This window comes from Microtus oregoni, unplaced genomic scaffold, assembly GCF_018167655.1.
Source record: "Microtus oregoni isolate MIOR12 unplaced genomic scaffold, Mior012 000001F_ref0000356, whole genome shotgun sequence".
NCBI classification, from domain to species: Eukaryota; Metazoa; Chordata; class Mammalia; order Rodentia; family Cricetidae; genus Microtus; species Microtus oregoni.
The window spans coordinates 93,026,748-93,045,419 of NW_024543060.1; the positions used below are offsets into that span (position 1 = coordinate 93,026,748).

At 45.7% G+C, this 18,672-nt stretch overlaps 1 protein-coding gene across 3 annotated transcripts in view; it reads left to right on the top strand.

Annotated features, from left to right (window-relative positions):
* Positions 1–18,672, top strand: part of Ric8b (RIC8 guanine nucleotide exchange factor B) — a 99,259-nt gene that overhangs the window by 62,826 nt on the left and 17,761 nt on the right. For all 3 annotated transcript variants that reach the window (XM_041667960.1, XM_041667965.1, XM_041667963.1), the window contains exons 7-8: positions 1,550–1,694; positions 15,224–15,368. In XM_041667960.1, coding sequence (XP_041523894.1) covers positions 1,550–1,694; positions 15,224–15,368 — 290 coding nt within the window. The remainder of the gene's footprint in view (positions 1–1,549; positions 1,695–15,223; positions 15,369–18,672) is intronic.

Genomic DNA, 18,672 nt, shown 5'->3' on the forward strand with positions numbered 1-18,672 from the left:
GTTTTCTTTGTAAAGTTATAGTGTGCCGTGAGTCTTTTCTTACAGTAGCAGAGAATGAACCAATACATCATGTAATGAAAATTACTTGGATTTATTCATTTCCCTCTAAATCAACAAATACTTATTGGACACTTATAATATTCCAGGCACTGAGAGGAGACTAATAAAGAAAGGAGAACTGTCCCTATGGAACTTACTTTTGAAAAAAGATATTAGGATAAGCATTAGGGTTAAGAGAGAAACGATGAGAAAGAAAGACACACCCCAGTGCATGCCTCCTAAGAATCACAGAATGCACTTCAGTGGAAAGAGGGTACACAATAAATATTTCTTCTGCCAGCTGGCCAGAGCATGGACAGGATCATAGAAGACTAATGGTGGGAGATGGGGGAGATAGTAACAGCTGGACAGGGGCATGCAGAAAGAGCGGGGGGTGTGTGCATGCGTGTGTGTGTGTGTGTGTGTGTGTGATCTGTTGCAGCTTGGTGATGATAGATTTTCTCTTCCTCAAATACTTGGGTCTAAAAGTGTTTCAGATTTATAATGTTTTAAAATTTGGGGGATTTGCATAGATTACACAGTAAGATACTTTGCACTAGGACCCTGCTGTGAATATGAACTTCTTTTTGTTCTGTATAGACCCAGAGCTTTAAGATGATTTGTCCATCGTTAGCACATCTTCACTTAACCCTTCACATGAAGTTCATTTCCCTGTCATATGGAATTTCTATATATGGCATCATGTCAGTACTCAAAGGTTTCACATTTTGGAGTTAGGAATATTCAACCTGAAATAGCCATTTTTATTATAAAATTAAACAACTAAAAAGCATAAATACAGATCTTAAAAAATTAAATACTGAATATGCTGCTAGACTTGAAAGAGTTAAGTCCATATGGTTTGAGCTACAAAAGAAGTATGTGGAGGAATGGGAAACCCTGGGTGCTGGTGCAGATGGGAGATGTGTATGGAATGTGGACTCCTGGACACCATCTACTTTCTTTCTCCCCCTCACTCCTGTGTTGCTGTCCTGAAACTCTCTGGCTTGGCTAAGCTGGCTTGCCAGCAAGCCCCAAGAATCCTCCTGTCTCCACTCACCCACGCTAGGATCACAAGCCCATGCCACCACCTCTGGACTTTCCCTGGTTTCTGAGTACTGAGCTCAGGTCCTTATGCTCACAGAAACTGCTCCACTGGCCTTCCCTCCTTTTGGTTTTGGAGGCAGCCCTGCTATGTAGCTAAAGCAGACTTTGAGCTCATTTCCTCCTTGTTTAGCCTGCCTTGTGCTTGTGTATACTGCCATACCCTGCAAGAAAGAGAAACTCGATAAAGACTCTTAAATTAAGTTTGCTAGGCACCAGAAGCACTGCAAGTGTTGAGATAACCAGGTGACAGGGAACAGAGCCGTGCTCTGCACATGAGATGATCTAGGTGTGGCTGTTGTTGATGATTATTTTACTCTTATAAAACTAAGACTGACCCATGGCACAGTACCATTGTCACACACCAGGGCCCCAACTGATGGTGGCTTTTTCATTTATGCGTCAGGTTTTACCACCGTTGAGGGATGTGACAAACCGGCCTGAAGTGGGCTCGACAGTGAGGAATAAGCTGGTGCGCCTCATGACACATGTCGACCTTGGGGTCAAGCAAATTGCTGCTGAGTTCCTTTTCGTCCTCTGCAAAGAGAGAGGTAAGTGAAACTCTCTTTGCCTTACTCTTTATCTTTTGGAGGAAGTTTGAGAATTTCCTGTTGATGTAGCACTTGAGTCCACCCTGCAGAGCTGGTTGCTCACCTGTTGTTACTGCGGTTGTCCAGACATCGGGCAGTGGCAATCCGACAGCAGGGCTAAGTGCTCCCACATTCCTTAGGACATGCAGAAACATGCTTCCCAGATACACGAGCATCTAACTTGGCCTCGTGTGTGCGGACCCCGGACCCCGGCGCATCTCGGACTTGGAAGCCGTTGAAAGAGGTCCGCCACTGTTTTAATGGCGAGGTACAGTTCTGTGGCTCCTCTCTTCCTCTTAAGATGGCACTGAGTTCTGCAGTCTGAAGTCACAGAATACTAACTGTAGAATATACTGCGTAGAAATCCAAAGTTACTAAGGTATGGCTTTACCCTTGAGGTAACAGTAATATATTTCTTCTTATTTATTAATATCTTTGTACAGAAAAATCACACTGAAGCATTTTTATTTCACTTTTTTAAGAACTCCAATTTTACGAGGTAGTTCAGAGATGAAAAACAGTCTTCCCAAAATATTTATTAATTTGTTAATTTATTTATTTATTTTTCAAGGCTGGAAATTGACCTTAGGGTATCATACATGTTAGGCAATTGCCCTACTACTGAACTATATTCCCAGCCCTCAAAATTTAAACCTTCTGTGTTCTTAAACCTTATTTCTGACTTTTTAGTTCAATCATCTGAGTTCCTATAGGAATAATGCATTATTAGCAATATAATTGAAATGTTAGAATGTTGATGACAGCTTTTAGAAATGACAGGTGTCATGTGCCTGACATCCTGTGCCCAAACCCACTTAATCCCGTAAGGACCCTCTTAAGGTGATCCTACTTCAGTCTCGTCTTCTTGAACTGTTAATTTCTTCCATGATTGAAAGAAGATTGATTTACATCTTGTAATCAGGTAGTTACTGTAGTTCTTACATGTGTTGTCAAAATAGTCGCTGATCGTACCTATTTTCTTAGACCAAAAATGAGCTGTATGGAGGCTGGAGAGATGGGTTAGTCAGTAAAATGCTTGCAAACGAATCTGAATTGAAAGCAGGCTGGTTGGCAGGTGAGCCAGGCTTGGTGGCGCACACTTAGAATCCCAGTGGAGAAGCAGAGACAGAAGGGTCCTTTGGAGAAGGATCCCTGTGGCTTGTTGGCCAGACAGTTCAGCTTGGTTTTCAGGCTTTAGGCCGGTGAGAAACCCTGCCTCAAAAGACAGTGGATAGGCCGGGCGGTGGTGGCGCACCTTTAATCCCAGCACTCGGGAAGCAGAGGCAGGCAGATCTCTGTGAGTTCGAGACCAGCCTGGTCTACAAGAGCTAGTTCCAGGACAGGCTCCAAAACCACAGAGAAACCCTGTCTCGAAAAACAAAACAAACAAACAAAAAAAGAATAATAATAAAAAAAAAAAGACAGTGGATAGCATTCCAGAGGAATGACACCTGAAGGTGCCTTCTCGCTTCCACATGCTCATGCACACACATGTACACCTGTTTTTGTGTGTGTGCACGCGCGTTAATCTAAACCAGCATATATGTTACCCACCCAGTTAAACATGGCTGTCAGAGCTGGGGAGGTGTGCAGCATGAGAACCTGAGTTCAGATCCCCAGAACTCATGCAAACTCTGTCCCTAGCAACATGGGATGTAGAGAAGGGGAGGGACAGCCCCAGGCTTACCCAGCTGTGAGTGAGAGATTCGAGAGCACGCTGAGCTTTTCTCTCACTTGCACACTCAAAGGTTTTCGATATTAATGTATTATTAATAGTACTATTACTCTTGACTAAGAAGATTGCTAGTTAGTTCTTCATAGATTTATTTCAATCAATACACATTTATTGTATACTTTTTAAAAATTCATATATGAGGGGCTGGAGAGATGGCTCAGTGGTTAAGAGCACTGATTGCTCTTCTAGAGGTCCTGAGTTCAATTCCCAGCAACCACATGAGATCTGGCGCCCTCCTCTGGCGTGCGGGCATACATAGAGGCAGAATGTTGTATACGTAATAAATAAATAAATCTTTCCAAAAAAAAATTCATATATGAGCCAGGCAGTAGTGGTTCTCACCTTTAATCCTAGTACTCAGAAGGCAGGGTCAAGTGAATTTCTGAGTTTGAGGCCAGCGTAGTCTACAGAATGAGTTCAGAATGAGTTCCAGGACAGCCAGGACAATACTGAAAACCCATGTCTTGAGAAAACAAAGATGGATGGATGGGTGGATGAATGAGTGGATGGATGGATGGATGGATGGATGGATGGATGAGTGAGTGGGTGGATGAGTGAGTGGATGGATGGATGGTGGATGGATGGATGAATGGGTGGATGGATGGGTGGGTGGGTGGGTGGATGAGTGAGTGGATGGATGGTGGATGGATGGATGGATGGATGAATGGGTGGATGGATGGGTGGGTGGGTGGATGGATGGATGGATGGGTGGGTGGGTGGATGAGTGGGTGGGTGGGTGGGTGAGTGGGTGGGTGGGTGGGTGAGTGGGTGGATGGATGGATGGATGGATGGATGGGTGGATGGGTGGATGGATGGATGAATGGGTGGGTGGATGGATGGATGGGTGGGTGGATGGGTGGATGGATGGATGGGTGGGTGGGTGGGTGGATGGATGGATGGGTGGGTGGGTGGGTGGATGGATGGATGGGTGGGTGGGTGGATGGGTGGGTGGATGGATGGGTGGATGGATGGGTGGATGGATGGGTGGATGGGTGGGTGGATGGGTGGATGGATGGATGGATGGGTGGATGGGTGGATGGATGGGTGGGTGGGTGGATGGATGGATGGGTGGGTGGATGGATGGATGGGTACTGACGTGATTACATATCTAAGGACAGTCTCACCTTACTGAGGAGTCAGTGCATAGCAAATGTGAGGCATGCTTTTGCTAGTGAATTCTGTCGGTTGTTTTCATTTGAGATAGCTGGTACTGCTCCTCCTAGGATGTCTAGTACTTGGGAAGTTTTATAATATAGCTCAACTCAGACCAGCAGCACAGTAATGTTTGTGGGTTTGGTATTTTTGGTGTTTTTTTTTATTTCATTTTGTTTTTTAGTTAAATTTTGAAACTTCTCTGGTCATGTGGTTTTTCTTTTCAGTCACTAGAAATCTATAAATATATTGGAGTAAAATCATTCCTTTGAGGGCTCATAGATAGTTCTTGAACGTCAGCGTTGAATTTGATGCTGCGGAGAACCGAGAATTGCAGGTGTCCTCTGACTCCATATTTGTGCAAGCACACACATAAACTAAAGTAAACAAATAAATAAGTAAATAGCTGTGATGAATATTTTTAAATTCATCCATCCAAAAGGTATTTTTAAGCTAGACACAGAAGAGAAGAACACAAGACTGTCAAGATTTCCACACTCATGTTATTTGCTTATGCAAAGAGCTTCAGCAGCCAGGCTGGTAATAATGAAAATAAGACAGTCTACACGTAAAATGGCAGATGAAGAAGACCGACTCTTTCCAATAGTTTGTTTCTTGGAGAGCAGGGCTGAAAGGACAAGGGGCTGCGGGGTGGAGAGTAGGCGCTGCTGGATACAACTTGGTGCTGCCATTAAGGAACTGGAGACTATCAAATAACTTTAGATTCTTCTCTCATACAATACATCTCGACCATACTCCCTCCCCACTCCTCCCTGCTTTTCTTCTCCTCTCTCCCTCAGATCCCCTCCCTCTCCCACTCCCACCAGAAAAGAGCAGACACAACAAACAAAACACACAGTGAGGTGGAAGCACCTTCACACTGAAGCTGGACATGGCAGCCCAGCGGGGAAGAGCCCAAGAGCAGGCAAGAGAGTCTGAGACACACCGGCTTCCACAGTTGGGAGCCCCACAAAAGCACCAGCTGACAGCCACAGTGTGCACACAGGACCTGGTTCTCTCTGGACCTTGGACCTGTTCAGTTGATTCTTTGGGCCATGCTTTCCTGGTGTCCTCCGTCCCCTCTGACTCCTATAGTCTTTCCCCTTTCCATGGGATTCCAAGTGGCAAGGAAAGGGACCTGGTGGAGACCTATGATTGAGTCTCTCTCTCTCTCTCTCTCTCTCTCTCTCTCTCTCTCTCTCAGACAGTGGGTCTCTGCACCTGCTCCCATCTGCTGCCTCAGGAGGCCTCTCTGAGGATGACTGGACAAAGCACTGATCTATGAGTGTAGTAATAAGGGCGGCGGGGCTGCGTCCCCAGCACCCCGGCTGCCTGGCTAGCTTATGCCCGAAATAACAACACACAAACTGTATTCATTTAATCATCGCTTGGCCCATTTCTATCTAGCCTCTTCTCGGCTAACTCTCGCACCTGGACTAGCCCATTTCTAGTGTAACCCACGAGGTGGCTTACCAGGGAGATTCTAGCCTATGTCCATCCTGGGTCGGAGCTTCATTGCGTGTGTCTGCCTGGGAGCTGGGCGCATGGCATCTCTCTGAGGCGTCTGCTCCCAAGAGGAGAGCTGTGGAGTCTGAGCTCCCTTCCTCTTCCTCCCAGCGTTCTGTTCTGTTTACTCCTCCCACCTATCCTCTAACCAATGAGGGCCAAGCAGTTTCTTTTTATTTAACCAATGACCTTCCTCCATCATATGAGTATAGCAGAATATCATTAGAAGTCATTTCATTGATTTTTTTTTTTTAACCAGTCCTGTTGGTTCTACCCCAGGTCCCTGGGGCCATCCAGTTTCTGGTTTCTGGCTGTCCAAGCAGTGTTGAACATGGGCTCCCGCTGGTGGAATGGGGCTCAAGTTAAAGCAGACTTTGGCCACGAGCACAAGTTCTGAGGCACCATTGCCCCAGCACGTCTGGCAGCCGGGACAGATTGTTTGTCAAAGGCTGGTGGGTGTCCAGGTATCTTTCTGTAGCCTAGAGAGCACCTTCCCATACCCAGGAGGCTAGGACATGGGTGTGCAGGCTCCATGCAGGCACCAGCCCCACCTCTCTGCATTCAGTGAGCTGTGCGGGTGTTGACCTTGGGGACCTTGGTTGGTTTGTGGACAGTGACCCTCTGTCAGCCTGGTTTGTTCTGGGATCACTACAGGAACCCCTTAGCTAGCAGTTTAACCAAATACAACCCAGTCCTGCCCCTGGAAGCCTTGCCGGGTTACAAAAGAATGCCAGTTCAGACTTTGTGCCTCCAATTATTAGAGCCTTCACTAGGCCACCCTCATAGATTCCAGGAAGTTTACACTGCACCAGGTTTCCAAACCACTCCCCAGATGACCCTCAATTCCAGCTGTCTCTCTCCGCAGGTCATGAACAGTTTTATTCATTTCCTTTAACTGTTTCTTTCTTGGCTTTCTTTAAGGGATTTATTCATTTCCTCTTCAAGAACCTCTGTCATCTTCATATAGTTGGTTTTAAGGTCTTTTTCTTATGCTTCAACTATGTTTGAATTATTGAGGGCCTGCTGTGGTAGGCTAGTGGGCTCTGGTGTGAACTTACTGCCTTGGCTGTTACTGATTGTGTTCTTACGTTGGCATCTAGGCATCTCAGTTTGGGGTGATTGTAGGTCCAGGTGCTAATTTCTGGGTTTGCCTTTGTTGCGTGTGTGCTTTGTTCCTCGGTCTCTACTTCCTCTCTGGGTTTTCAGTGTGTTGCTTGTCAGTCTCTACTTCCTCTCTGGGTTTTCAATGTGTTGCTTGTCAGTCTCCACTTCCTCCCTGGGTTTTCAGTGTGTTGCCTGTTGGTCTCTACTTCCTCCCTGGGTTCTCGGTGTGTTGCCTATAGGTCTCTACTTCCTCCCTGGGTTCTCGGTGTGTTGCTTGTCAGTCTCTACTTCCTCTCTGGGTTCTCAGTGTGTTGCCTGTCCTGCCCAGCTGGTGTGTTCACAGGGAATGCCTGCTAGTGTTAGAGGCTGGGATGGCAGCGACAAGTTAGGGGAGGGAACATATGGAGGGGATGGTCTGTGGGATCCACAGGAGCTGTGGACAGGAAGGCAGGCCACAGCTGATGTTCTATTGCAGTGCTAGGGACGAGCCTCAGGATTGGGTCTGGGAGAAGAGAGAGCAGAGGTCTGTGGGCAGGTCAGATAACTTTCAAAGAGTCAGAGTAGCTAAACTTTCTCAATGTAGCAAAGCTAAGTTGAACGTTAAAGAGCTGTGATCTGTGTTCGCACCAGAAAGTGGAGAGGTAAGCAGCTGTCAGAAACAAAACACGAAGGGTAAAGTCTTGGGAGAAACTGTCCACCTGTGCCAGGCCAGCCCACTTCTCCAGCCTGCAGGAGCACATGCTGGTTTGTGGTCATGCCACCAACATGTGTTCAACTGTGGCAAAACTAAATTTTATTATCCTCTGTAAAGTCAGTGCTTTCTGGAAATCATGGTAAGAAAAAAATCTAAATTCAGAAAAACAAACAGTGCTACATATTTTCTCTCATATGTGAAGTCTAAATGAGAGAGAGAATATGAACCACGGGGTATCTGGGTAATAGAGTGCAGGAAGGAAGGCCATTGTCGGGGAAACAGGAAACCAGCTAGGAAGAGGCAGATGGGATGGAGGAAGTGGGTAAGAACCAGCTGTAACGACATATGTGTGTGAACATACCGTAAAGAAGCTTAGCGCTTTGCATGCCAACATTAATAAAAATTTTCTAAAATAATTTTAAACTGACTTCCTTCTGGCTCCTTAAAATTCATCTACATGGCTTAATCAAAAGAAAGCGATCTGTGAAATACTGCGCTCTTTCCAGTATGTGGCAGGCATGGTGGTAGGGCTGAGTTACAGCCGTGAGTTGTGCTGGCCTGTAGCTCACAGGTGCAGATCTCCTGGGCCTCCGTCCTAGTGTCAGGCTGCAGGCCTCTCTCTAGCTTGTCGCTACACTACCTCTTTGCTGTTGATATTTTTCTTCTTGTCTTCTCAGTTCTTCGTCTGTGAGTTGTTCCTCTCTAGATTTGGTTTAATTTTTTGAGCTCTCCTTGTGTGTCCTTGTCCACCTGTCAGCAGTCTCTCCCATACTGGCATCTTTCCAAGTATCCCCACTACCCGGGGAGACCTCCCCTTGCCATGAGTCAGCCATTTCCTTCCCAGTTCCAGGAGAACGTGTCCTCCTCACTGCTACCCTCCCCACTGTGGGTTCCTAACTCTCTGGTGCGATGGGTATCTTTTCATCTGTATCCTGCTCTGTGTGTGTGTGCTAGGGGGGTCCTAGATGTCCTTGACACCTATCCCAGCTCCACATCTAGCTCCCTGTAGTCATCCTCTGAACCCCATCCTCTCTGTCTGTGGCTTCTGCTTCAGGATGAACCCCTCATGTAGCCACCTACATACTGGACATCTGTACCTGAGTTTCTCATAGACACCTGCACCTCCTGTCTTAAAGTGAATGCATTCTCTTCAGTGCGCATGCTCCTCAATTTTTCTGTGCCATCTGCTCTCTTCTGTAAAGGTCACATTGTCTAAAGTGCCCTGCCTGTCTTCTCTTCATATACAACTAACTGCACCTTACAAATTTTACTTCCTAAATACCATCTTTATGTTTCTCCTATTCTGTTCCCACACCACTTCTTGTTAAATGACTTTAAAATAGTTTTCTTAAAATATTAAAATAGTCAGATCTCCTGTTTCCAATCAGATTTTACTGTGTGTCTTGGAGGTGGCTATTGGAGGACACAAGCTTCTCATTCCCTCCATGTAAATGTTTAGTGTTGTCTCATCATTGCCTGGTGATCCAACTTTTATTGGGTTACCTCTGTGATGTTTTCCTTCTGCTGATGTGCTCCCCTGCCATGAATACAAACTGATACTTTAGTGTTGCTGAGATGCCCTTCCTTTGTCAGTATGCTAAGTTGTCTCTTTTTTTTTTTTTTTTTCTTGAGACAGGGTTTCTCTGTATTTCTGGAGCCTGTCCTGGAACTAGCTCTTGTAGACCAGGCTGGCCTCGAACTCACAGAGATCTGCCTGTGCCTCCCAAGTGCTGGGATTAAAGGCGTGCGCCACCACCACCCAACCCGAGCTTTGTCTTTGAAGAGCAGTGTGGACATCATCTCTGAGAAATTCTGTGGCATTCAGGTTGATCATTTTTTTCCACAGTTGTTACACTTCTGACTCTGCAGGCCTTGCATTCCCAACACCGAGTTTCTTTAGCTTACAGATAGCAATTGTTCCATAAATATTAAGTAAAAGAGCAAACATTTGTGCTTCCTGTGAATTCAGTATAACGGCCATGCTGTCTTGCATATTTCCCCCACAGTGATGAATGATGAATAACGTCCTAAAGAGAAGACTGTGCTTCCTACCGTGGCATCTTAGAGAAGGACTTTTATAAGGAGCCAGAGGAGTGGAAAATAGTCACAGAAAAAGACATTGTAGGGTCTGAGGCATGCACAGAGTGGAAACCAGCTTTAGAAAAGAGGCTGCCAGATGAAGAGCTCTTATAGACCTGTGGTTGGGGGTTGAGCCTTTAGGAGAAGCAGGAGAGCCATGTTTGTGCGGAACGAAGCGTGGCTTAGGTGGCTGTATGGAAATAGATATGGGAGGACATGGCTGGAAAGGAGACTGGTTAGAGCTGCTGGTGGTGTGGATCTCTGGATGGAAAGAGTCCTCTGAGAAGGGACAATGGTCTCCTAAGCGGGCTCTCCTCTGCCTTGTGGTAAAATGATAGAACTCACATCTGGGTAGGCTTCCAGCACTGTGCCTGCCAGTGCGGGTCTCCAGCACCTGACGCATCTGCTTGCTGGGATTGTTTGACTTCACAGACAGTCATGATGACAAAGCACAAGCACCCTTGTGTGTGTCTTTGTAACACCACAGAAAGCCCTCCCTTAGAAAGCCTCTTTCCCGGTGTCTGTTTTAGCCCTACCGTGAGAGGTAGCTAAGGCTTCTCCAGTAGTCGTCTCTGCTAGAGTTCTGTATTCCCTTTGGTTCCATTCTTTGCTCCCCAGTTTTTAGTTGTTTAAAAACTTAATGAGATTTCATTTAACTTTATCTTGAAGACAATAATATGTCTTAAATCGTCTCTGTAGCCTGTTTCCCACAGAATTGGCTTATCGTTCCCGTAAAAGAGCAGTAACATTGTTCTTATGAAAACCCCGGGTCATTGTTAGTGAGTAGCTTCCACAAAGTTTCTCATAGAAGGGAAGCACTTTATTAGTGTCCTGTTTACTCCTCTCTAACCTCTCCTGACCTTCCACAGCCGCTGGGACCTTAGACTACTTAATCTTGGGCCATTTTATGTCATTCGTTTTTTGAGCATTATTTTCTTTGTGTGTATTTTGTGTGTATTTTGTCTGCATGTGTGTCTGTGCACCGCTGTCATGACTGGTACCCATGGAGGCCAGAAGAGGGCAATGGAGTTACAGTTACAAACTGCCATCTGGATGCTGGGAATTGAACTCAGGTCCTCTGGAAGAACAACCAGTGCTCTTAACCACTGAGTCATTTCCCTTCCTTTGTGTCTTTCTTAAATATATTCATTTAAACCATTTATTCATAATGTTTAATTTAAACTTTAAAAATTTTAGTAAATGTCACTTTTTTGAAACCACTAAACATCTTTATTTTTTTAAAAAGTCCAAGAATGGGGTTAGCTCAGTGCTCCTCTGTGAGGCCCGGGTTCATTTTCCAGCCTGTGTACGCCAAATAAAAATCAGCATCGTAGTAATGCTGTGTTAAAAACATCAGTGTTCTGAGGGCTTATGTCTGTGACCCTTCATCACCAGAGGGTTTGTATCTGACCACTAACATCCTGTCTGACCTCTGTGAGTATTAAGGATACCTGTGTACCCCAGAAATTCTTTTGTCCCCTCAGTAGCTCACTAGGCATTTGCTGACTTACTTGAATCTCTGCAGCTTGAAGCTCTGGCAGCAAGAGACAGTATATCAGATTTACCCAAGGGCACAAATTCCTCTCCCTCATTAAAAACTTATAGTGTTTGCCAGTACCACTGAGAAGGAATACAGCTACCTTAGGTCTGGGGTTAAGAATGACTGGTTGAAGCGGAGTGTGGTAGCACCTTACTGTGATTTCGGTGCCCTGGAGACCTGGGAAGGAGGGAGGTGAGCCCCAGGCCAACTGGGGCTTTATGGTATAAATCTCACTCAACCCATGTTTCCATTTTTACAAATGTACCCAGTTTTCTATATTCCTTGAAAGGAGGTATGCCTTCATATGTCCCCAGAGTAGGTATTTTTTCTATCAAAGAAGTGCTCTCTAGTTGAAGTATTTTAAAATTTAACAAATTAATTAGTGTTACTTATATTCCTTATAATTTCATACTCTGACCAGAATATTCCCTTTTCTTATCTGTTTCTCTGTCTTAAACTACTTTAATGTCCTCAAGATAATTATTTTTTAAATTTTCACATGACTACTATGTTTGTATTATTTCCACCCCTCCCATGCCTCTCACCCCCCCTCAAATTCGTGACTTCTTGTAATATTATATAGTTATATGCATGTTCACACACACATAAATATCCAAGAACCTACTGAGTCGATTTGGTGTTGCTGTTATGTGCATGTGTTTAGGGCTGGCCACTTGGGATTCAGTAACCTCTCAGGGGCCTGGGCTCATCCCTGGAGAAACTGATCCTCCTTTTTCAGACGGCATTGATGGCCTGTAATCTTCACCTAAGGGTGGGGCCCTACGAAATTTGTCCTATCCGCTTGGCATGTGGACTCATGGTGTCATTAATCATTACCCAGGTCTTATTTAGGAGAGCCCACTGTTTAGATCTCATGGGTGCAGCATCCCTATTGTGTCTGGAAGCCACTGTCTGGTGGCAGATGTCCTGGACCTCTGGCTCTTAGCAGTTGTAACAGCCTTTCCGCCCCACCTTCTGCAGTGTTTCCTGAGTCTTAGCTGTAGGTGTTCGCTGTCGATGCACTGAATGGGCCTGTCCACTCCACTGTCACTCCCTCCCTCCATCTGCTGCAGAGAGGAGCTCTGTTTGTCTGTGGGCATCAGGGCAGTATTTGAAGGCAGTTAAAAATGATGCTGGGTTAGGAAGACAGAAGTAGTAGGTTTCCCGTAGGATCTGTGACCTTTCCAGACAGGTTCAATTCCCTTCTAGTGAGTGGGTCTCAGATAGTTAGACAGCTGTGGGTAGCCTCAGGTGCTGCCACTACTGCACCTCTGGAAATAGTTGCCCTGCCAGTCCTCAGCTTTGCAGCTGGGTAGGATTGTCACTAGCTTGGCTCCCTTGGCAGCTCGCGTAGCATCCTCAGATACTATGAGCTAGTCCTTAGAGAGGAGCCTTCCACGGCAAGTGCAGCTTGATTCCTCTCAGTCCTGTGTCTGAAGTGTATAGTGTCCCAGTAGTGGGGTCTTCAAGTTCTGGGAAGCAACCAAGGACAATGGCCTCTATTGTTTTGGGGGTCCCTTGGACTTCCCTAACAACTCAAAGGGAGGTTTCTAATGCCTGACACTGAGTTCTGTTAGTCTGTGGCACTTTGTAGGGAGTGTTATCATCCACGTGACATAAGTGCCTGTAAACTATACATACACACTTCTAGATGTATGTATTTGTGAGCAAGCTCATCACATGTGTCCTTGTGGCTTCTTCAAACATTCTTAGTATTGATTCTCCCCTTCCTCCTTCTGTATGACTCCATCCCCAGCTGAAGTCCACGCACATACTCTCCTTCCTCCTCCTCCTCCTCCTCCGCACCCTTCTGTACGTCTGTGTTCTCCCTCCTCCTCCTCAGCACTCATCTGTACGTCTGTGTTCTCCCTCCTGCTCCTCCTCAGCACCCGTCTGTACGTCTGTGTTCTCCCTCCTCCTCCTCCTCAGCACCCGTCTGTACGTCTGTGTTCTTCCTCCTCCTCCTCAGCACCCGTCTGTACGTCTGTGTTCTCCCTCCTCAGCACCCGTCTGTACGTCTGTGAATTCCCCCTCCTCAGCACCCGTCTGTACGTCTGTGAATTCCCCCTCCTCCTCCTCAGCACCCGTCTGTACGTCTGTGAGTTCTTCCTCCTTCTCCTCCTCCTCAGCACCCGTACGTCTGTGTGTTCTCCCTCCTCCTCCTCCTCCTCCTCAGCACCTGTCTGTACGTCTGTGTTCTCCCTCCTCAGCACCCGTCTGTACGTCTGTGAATTCCCCCTCCTCCTCCTCAGCACCCGTCTGTACGTCTGTGAGTTCTTCCTCCTTCTCCTCCTCCTCAGCACCCGTACGTCTGTGTGTTCTCCCTCCTCCTCCTCCTCCTCCTCCTCCTCAGCACCCGTCTGTACGTCTGTGAATTCCCCCTCCTCCTCCTCAGCACCCGTCTGTACGTCTGTGAATTTTCTCCAGCGTTATTTTTTGAGGTGGATGGTATGAGTTGTGCTATTTCAATTTTAGCATGGTTTCATATGTGGATGAATATGTGGTTTGTTTTCTGCACTCGACCTTAGGATATCATTTTATGAAATTCGACTTTAAAACCTTGAGGAAATTCTAACAGTTTTTATTCTTTTTATTATAGACATAATTGTGTGCCTTGAAATTGTACCTGAAGAAAATGAAGTGCCAGTAATTGTTCAGTGTATTTAAAAGTTTATGTAACACACACACACACCTCTGCAGTGCAGGCTTCTTTTACCTGTATCCAGTGCCCCAAACTCTGTGTGTGTGGGTGTAACATGATCATTTTACATCATGTTTTAAGAGAAGGAGAGCTTGCTTTCCTGAGAAGCTCAGTGGCCTTACTCTGAGGAATGCAGCTCTTACTCCATTTCTACAGGTCAGACACTGGGCCAGAGCCAAAGTTCTACCAGCTAGTAATAATAGTGATCATATGGAAATCTAGCTGGTCGGACTCAGTGGGCTTCCTGTGTTTACATGTTACTTTTTAGTGTGTGTGTGTAGGTGTGCATGTGTATACATATGAAGGCCCTAAAGTTGAATGTCTTCCTCACTTGCCCTCTACTTTATTTATTGAAGCAGTCTCTCATTTGACCCTGGGACTTTCTAGTACTGTCTCTGTCTTACAAGTACCTGCTCAGCTTTTACATGAGTTCTGGGGATTTGAACTCTGCTCCTCATGCCTGTGTCACAAGCATCTTCCCAGCCTGCCCTGCCCTGTTAAGTGGTATATTAACCTTTCCAATTTGCTAATACCCTTAGGTGTTAAAATGCCTATATATTTCCCTTCCTATCTCTTTAAGGAATAAAAAAAAAATTAAGGTTATTCATACAACACATGCAGAACCACCATTTGACTTTCATTATCTTTAGTTTAAGAAAATAAAATAAAATTAGAGATCAGGAAGTTGGTGCACGCCTCTTACTTTCGGGGCAGAGAGAGCCCCCCCCCCCCCCCCCCCCGTTTGCCAGAGTGTGTACGGATGAGCAGTTTCAGAATTGCTGATATCTTAAAAACAGGATCTTAAGTCTTCATAGCAGGTAGGGTGTTTGTAGGTAGTTCACCCTAACCACTCTATGTTTAAAGGCCTCTCTCTGAGAAGGTTCCTGCCATGGCAGGTGGCCCCAGCTTCTCTGCTGAAAGGTGGGTGTCAGTGGTGAGCACCTAGGACGCCTGTCTGAACCCTGTTGTGTTTTTGCAGTGGACAGCCTGCTGAAGTACACTGGCTATGGGAACGCTGCAGGACTGCTGGCGGCCAGGGGCCTCTTGGCTGGAGGAAGAGGAGATAACTGGTACTCAGAGGACGAGGACACGGACACCGAAGAATACAAAAATGCAAAACCAAAGTATAGTACCAAGTTTCTGTTTACTAAGTGGCTGTGTCTTTCAGTTAGTGGTTTGTCTTCCGCTCCCTTTGGCTTTCTCTTGTGGATTTGTAAGTTTTCCACCTACTGGTCTTTTAGAGACAGTTTCAAATAGTACCCTAGAGTGACTTCAGGTGATTGCAGGGTGGGATTTCATGGACTGTGCTGCACGATTCTTTCAACAAGTCCATTACCCTCTCTGAAGCAGTACGAGTGCTGGCAGTTTTAGGTGCTGATCAATTTAAAAGAGCATTGTCACCATTTACCTTCCTTTATGTGAGGCTTCCTAATGTACAACTAACACATGCGTACATAATAGAATGTACAGCTAACAACATCAAGTATTAAAGTTGGTTATTTGACGCTTCAGTCATTCTTAGCAGCCTTGCATAAAAATTCTTACAAGTCAAAAAGTATTGCAGCAAGGCACATAGCAAGAAAAGGAAGAGGCGGGCTCTGTGCAGAACTGTAGTCACAGGTGTCTCAGTGCCCTGGAGGACAAGTCAGTATGTGCAATTAAAGACATTCTCGTTTTCTCAAACTGCCACCTCTTTCCTCCTTCTTCCTCCTGGTCCTCTCCAGTGCTCATCCTCAATTCCCACTTGCTAGCAGTCATTTGAGCTGAGTTTTTCCTGGGATCCATGACTGGTTGCTGTAAGGCACCTTCATTTTGGATATTGTCAGTGGGACTGGCCTTCTGTTTTCTACTGGTCGTCTTCTGTAGAATGACATGGGTCATGAAGTAGGTAACCAAGAATAGAAAATCACAATCTAAAATCAAGTATAGATTGTGTTCTGTTGACAACATAATATTAAATTGCCATAAAGTGGAAAAAATGGCCAGTCTCTCATCAGGCAGGAACAGTGTGACCTGTTTCTTGACAAGTCAGGTTTGAGTGCATGGTGTTATTTTTAGCACCCTAATCCTCCAGGCTTCAGCAGAAACAAAGGCTGGCGGTGGCTCTTAAGTAGTGAGCTTTATAGACTGCTGTCACTTAGATGCTGTGGCTTAAACGTCTCTGTCAAGTATTTGAGAACAAAAGAGGAAGAAGTCAACGCTCCGAATTAGTTTTCCAAGCTGTTGCTTTTAATTTTTCCCATAAAGTACATTTCCGCATCATTTTGTCATGATATACGAGTTGGAAAAGCCCCCTTGTTTGGTGGTGTGGGGGCGGGTGCTTACTGTGTTGCCCAGGCTGATCTCCAAGTCCTAGACTCAAGCAGAGTCTTTCACCCCAGCTTTCCCAGGAGCTGAGACTTAAAGCACACACTACAGCCACCACGTAAGAGTCCTGTGGTTGTAAACAAAGATGGAGATGACATTGACCGTTTCTCAAATTTCAGGGCCTGTGGACACAGTCAGCTAAGGTCAGAAACTCAAATACTCACGGGTGACTGCATTTCCGTTCATGTGCTTTATTCCACCCAAGAGATGACCTGTAGAATGGCCATAGTAACTAGGAAGTGCAGAATGCTACCTTAACAAGGAGCTCAGAGAAGGCGGAGGAACACCATGCCTCCCCCCCAGTGCAGGAAATGATGTCAGACCTCAGAAAGCATCTGTTTGAGTCAGTGTTGATGCCGTTGCTCTCTGCTGCAGGACAAACTGTGCTTAGGCTTTGCAGCCTTAATGAAATCCTTCTCAGCTCAGACTGGGCCAGACATTTCCAGTGTAAACCGGTCTTTGAATGTTGCTCATTATCAGCGTAAACAGGAGTTTTTCAAGTATGTCGTGCACCCTTCAAATAGACTAGTGTCCGGTTTGCTTTCAAGTCTGCCCTCTCGAGAGGAACACCTGGTGGAATCTTTAGTGTTACTTTAAAATCTTCCTCCAGGGTCCCTGGGGAAGTGACAGTGAATAAAATACTTGTCACAAGCAACCCTTTGTCACTCTGGGTGACCCACTTTTTAGTAGTCTGAGCAAACTTAGAAAGTTTAGAAGGGATTGCTCATTTTACTGTCCCTTTATCGTTGAGTCTTGCCCAGGATCCCACTCTGCTGTTCTTATGATCCATTTATTCACAGCAGTAATCACCTTTCATCAGCTGGCCCAAGTCCCGGTGTCAGAAATGTAAGTGGATTCTGATTAATGCACCAAGGTAACCTGTAATCCTTTATTGGAATCTAAAACCAGGAATTGTGTGGAGCTTCTGTCCAGGCTTTGAGACACAGTTAATTTTACAGCAGTCTTTTTATTGTGTCAAAATAAATGTATTTAATGAACTGGAAATGGTTTTTTGCAATTAGGCATAGAACCCAGTTACACACCGCATGGACATCTAGCCTTGTCCAGTGTTCAGAGAAGTCCTTTATCACACAAAGGACACCAGCTGTCTAAGCTCCTCTTCATTTGTTCTGTTTTAGACAGGGTCTTACTATGGAGCCCTAGCTGGTCTAGAACTCAGAGATATACCTGCTTCTGCCTCCCAATTACTGGGCCTGTATCACCACACCCAGCTCAATTTTAATTTTATACTGTTTCCTTTTATGTCTCTGAGCATGGAGCCCCTTGATAACTGGTGTGGTTTATGTCATTCTAAACGTTAGTGGCTAGGTGCACAGGCTTCCAGAGGTGTCTTCGGGGGAGGAGACCCGGGTGATTGACCTGTGAGTGCAGAGCCTCAGAGCTGTGCCCAGCACTCGGGATAGTTCCGAGTACGCTGACCTCAGGTGTCGGGCCAGTGCCTGGGTCTTCTTCCCCTCTGCCGCTCTGGTCTGGTAATAATTGTCTTGTTATTGTAGAAATTATACTGTTTAATATTTCTTGAAGTGAATGAACCACAGATCAGGACTTGCAGATTTTTTTTCTTTGCCTAATCAGGACTGTGTTTGTACATACTAGGATTTAACTAATTTAGGAACGCAGGGTTTTGACTGTAAGCATCCAGTGAAATACATCTAAAATCTCATCATAAAAGACCCTGGATGAAAGCAAAATCATTAATGCTTCTGCCACACTCACGCCCCCTCCTCACACTCATCAGCCTTTGTTGTACCTGCATTTTCAAAATGGAACCGTCTCAGTTCTCAAGCCGTCCTCCTGCCTCAGCTCCCAAACGCTGAGATTATATAAGCGTGTTCAACACAGCTGCTTCAGAGAAAGCCCCATCCTCTTCTTCTCTGCAGACCACAGCCTTGAGAATGCCACGATTACAGCTGTGTACTGTTGTTCCCGTTTATCTCCAGAACTTTGCATCTTCCATCCTGTGCCCTCTCTCCTCGCCTCTTCCTGTCTGTATATCGAGGAGCCTCATATTTGTGGAATCACATATTGTCCTTTGTGATC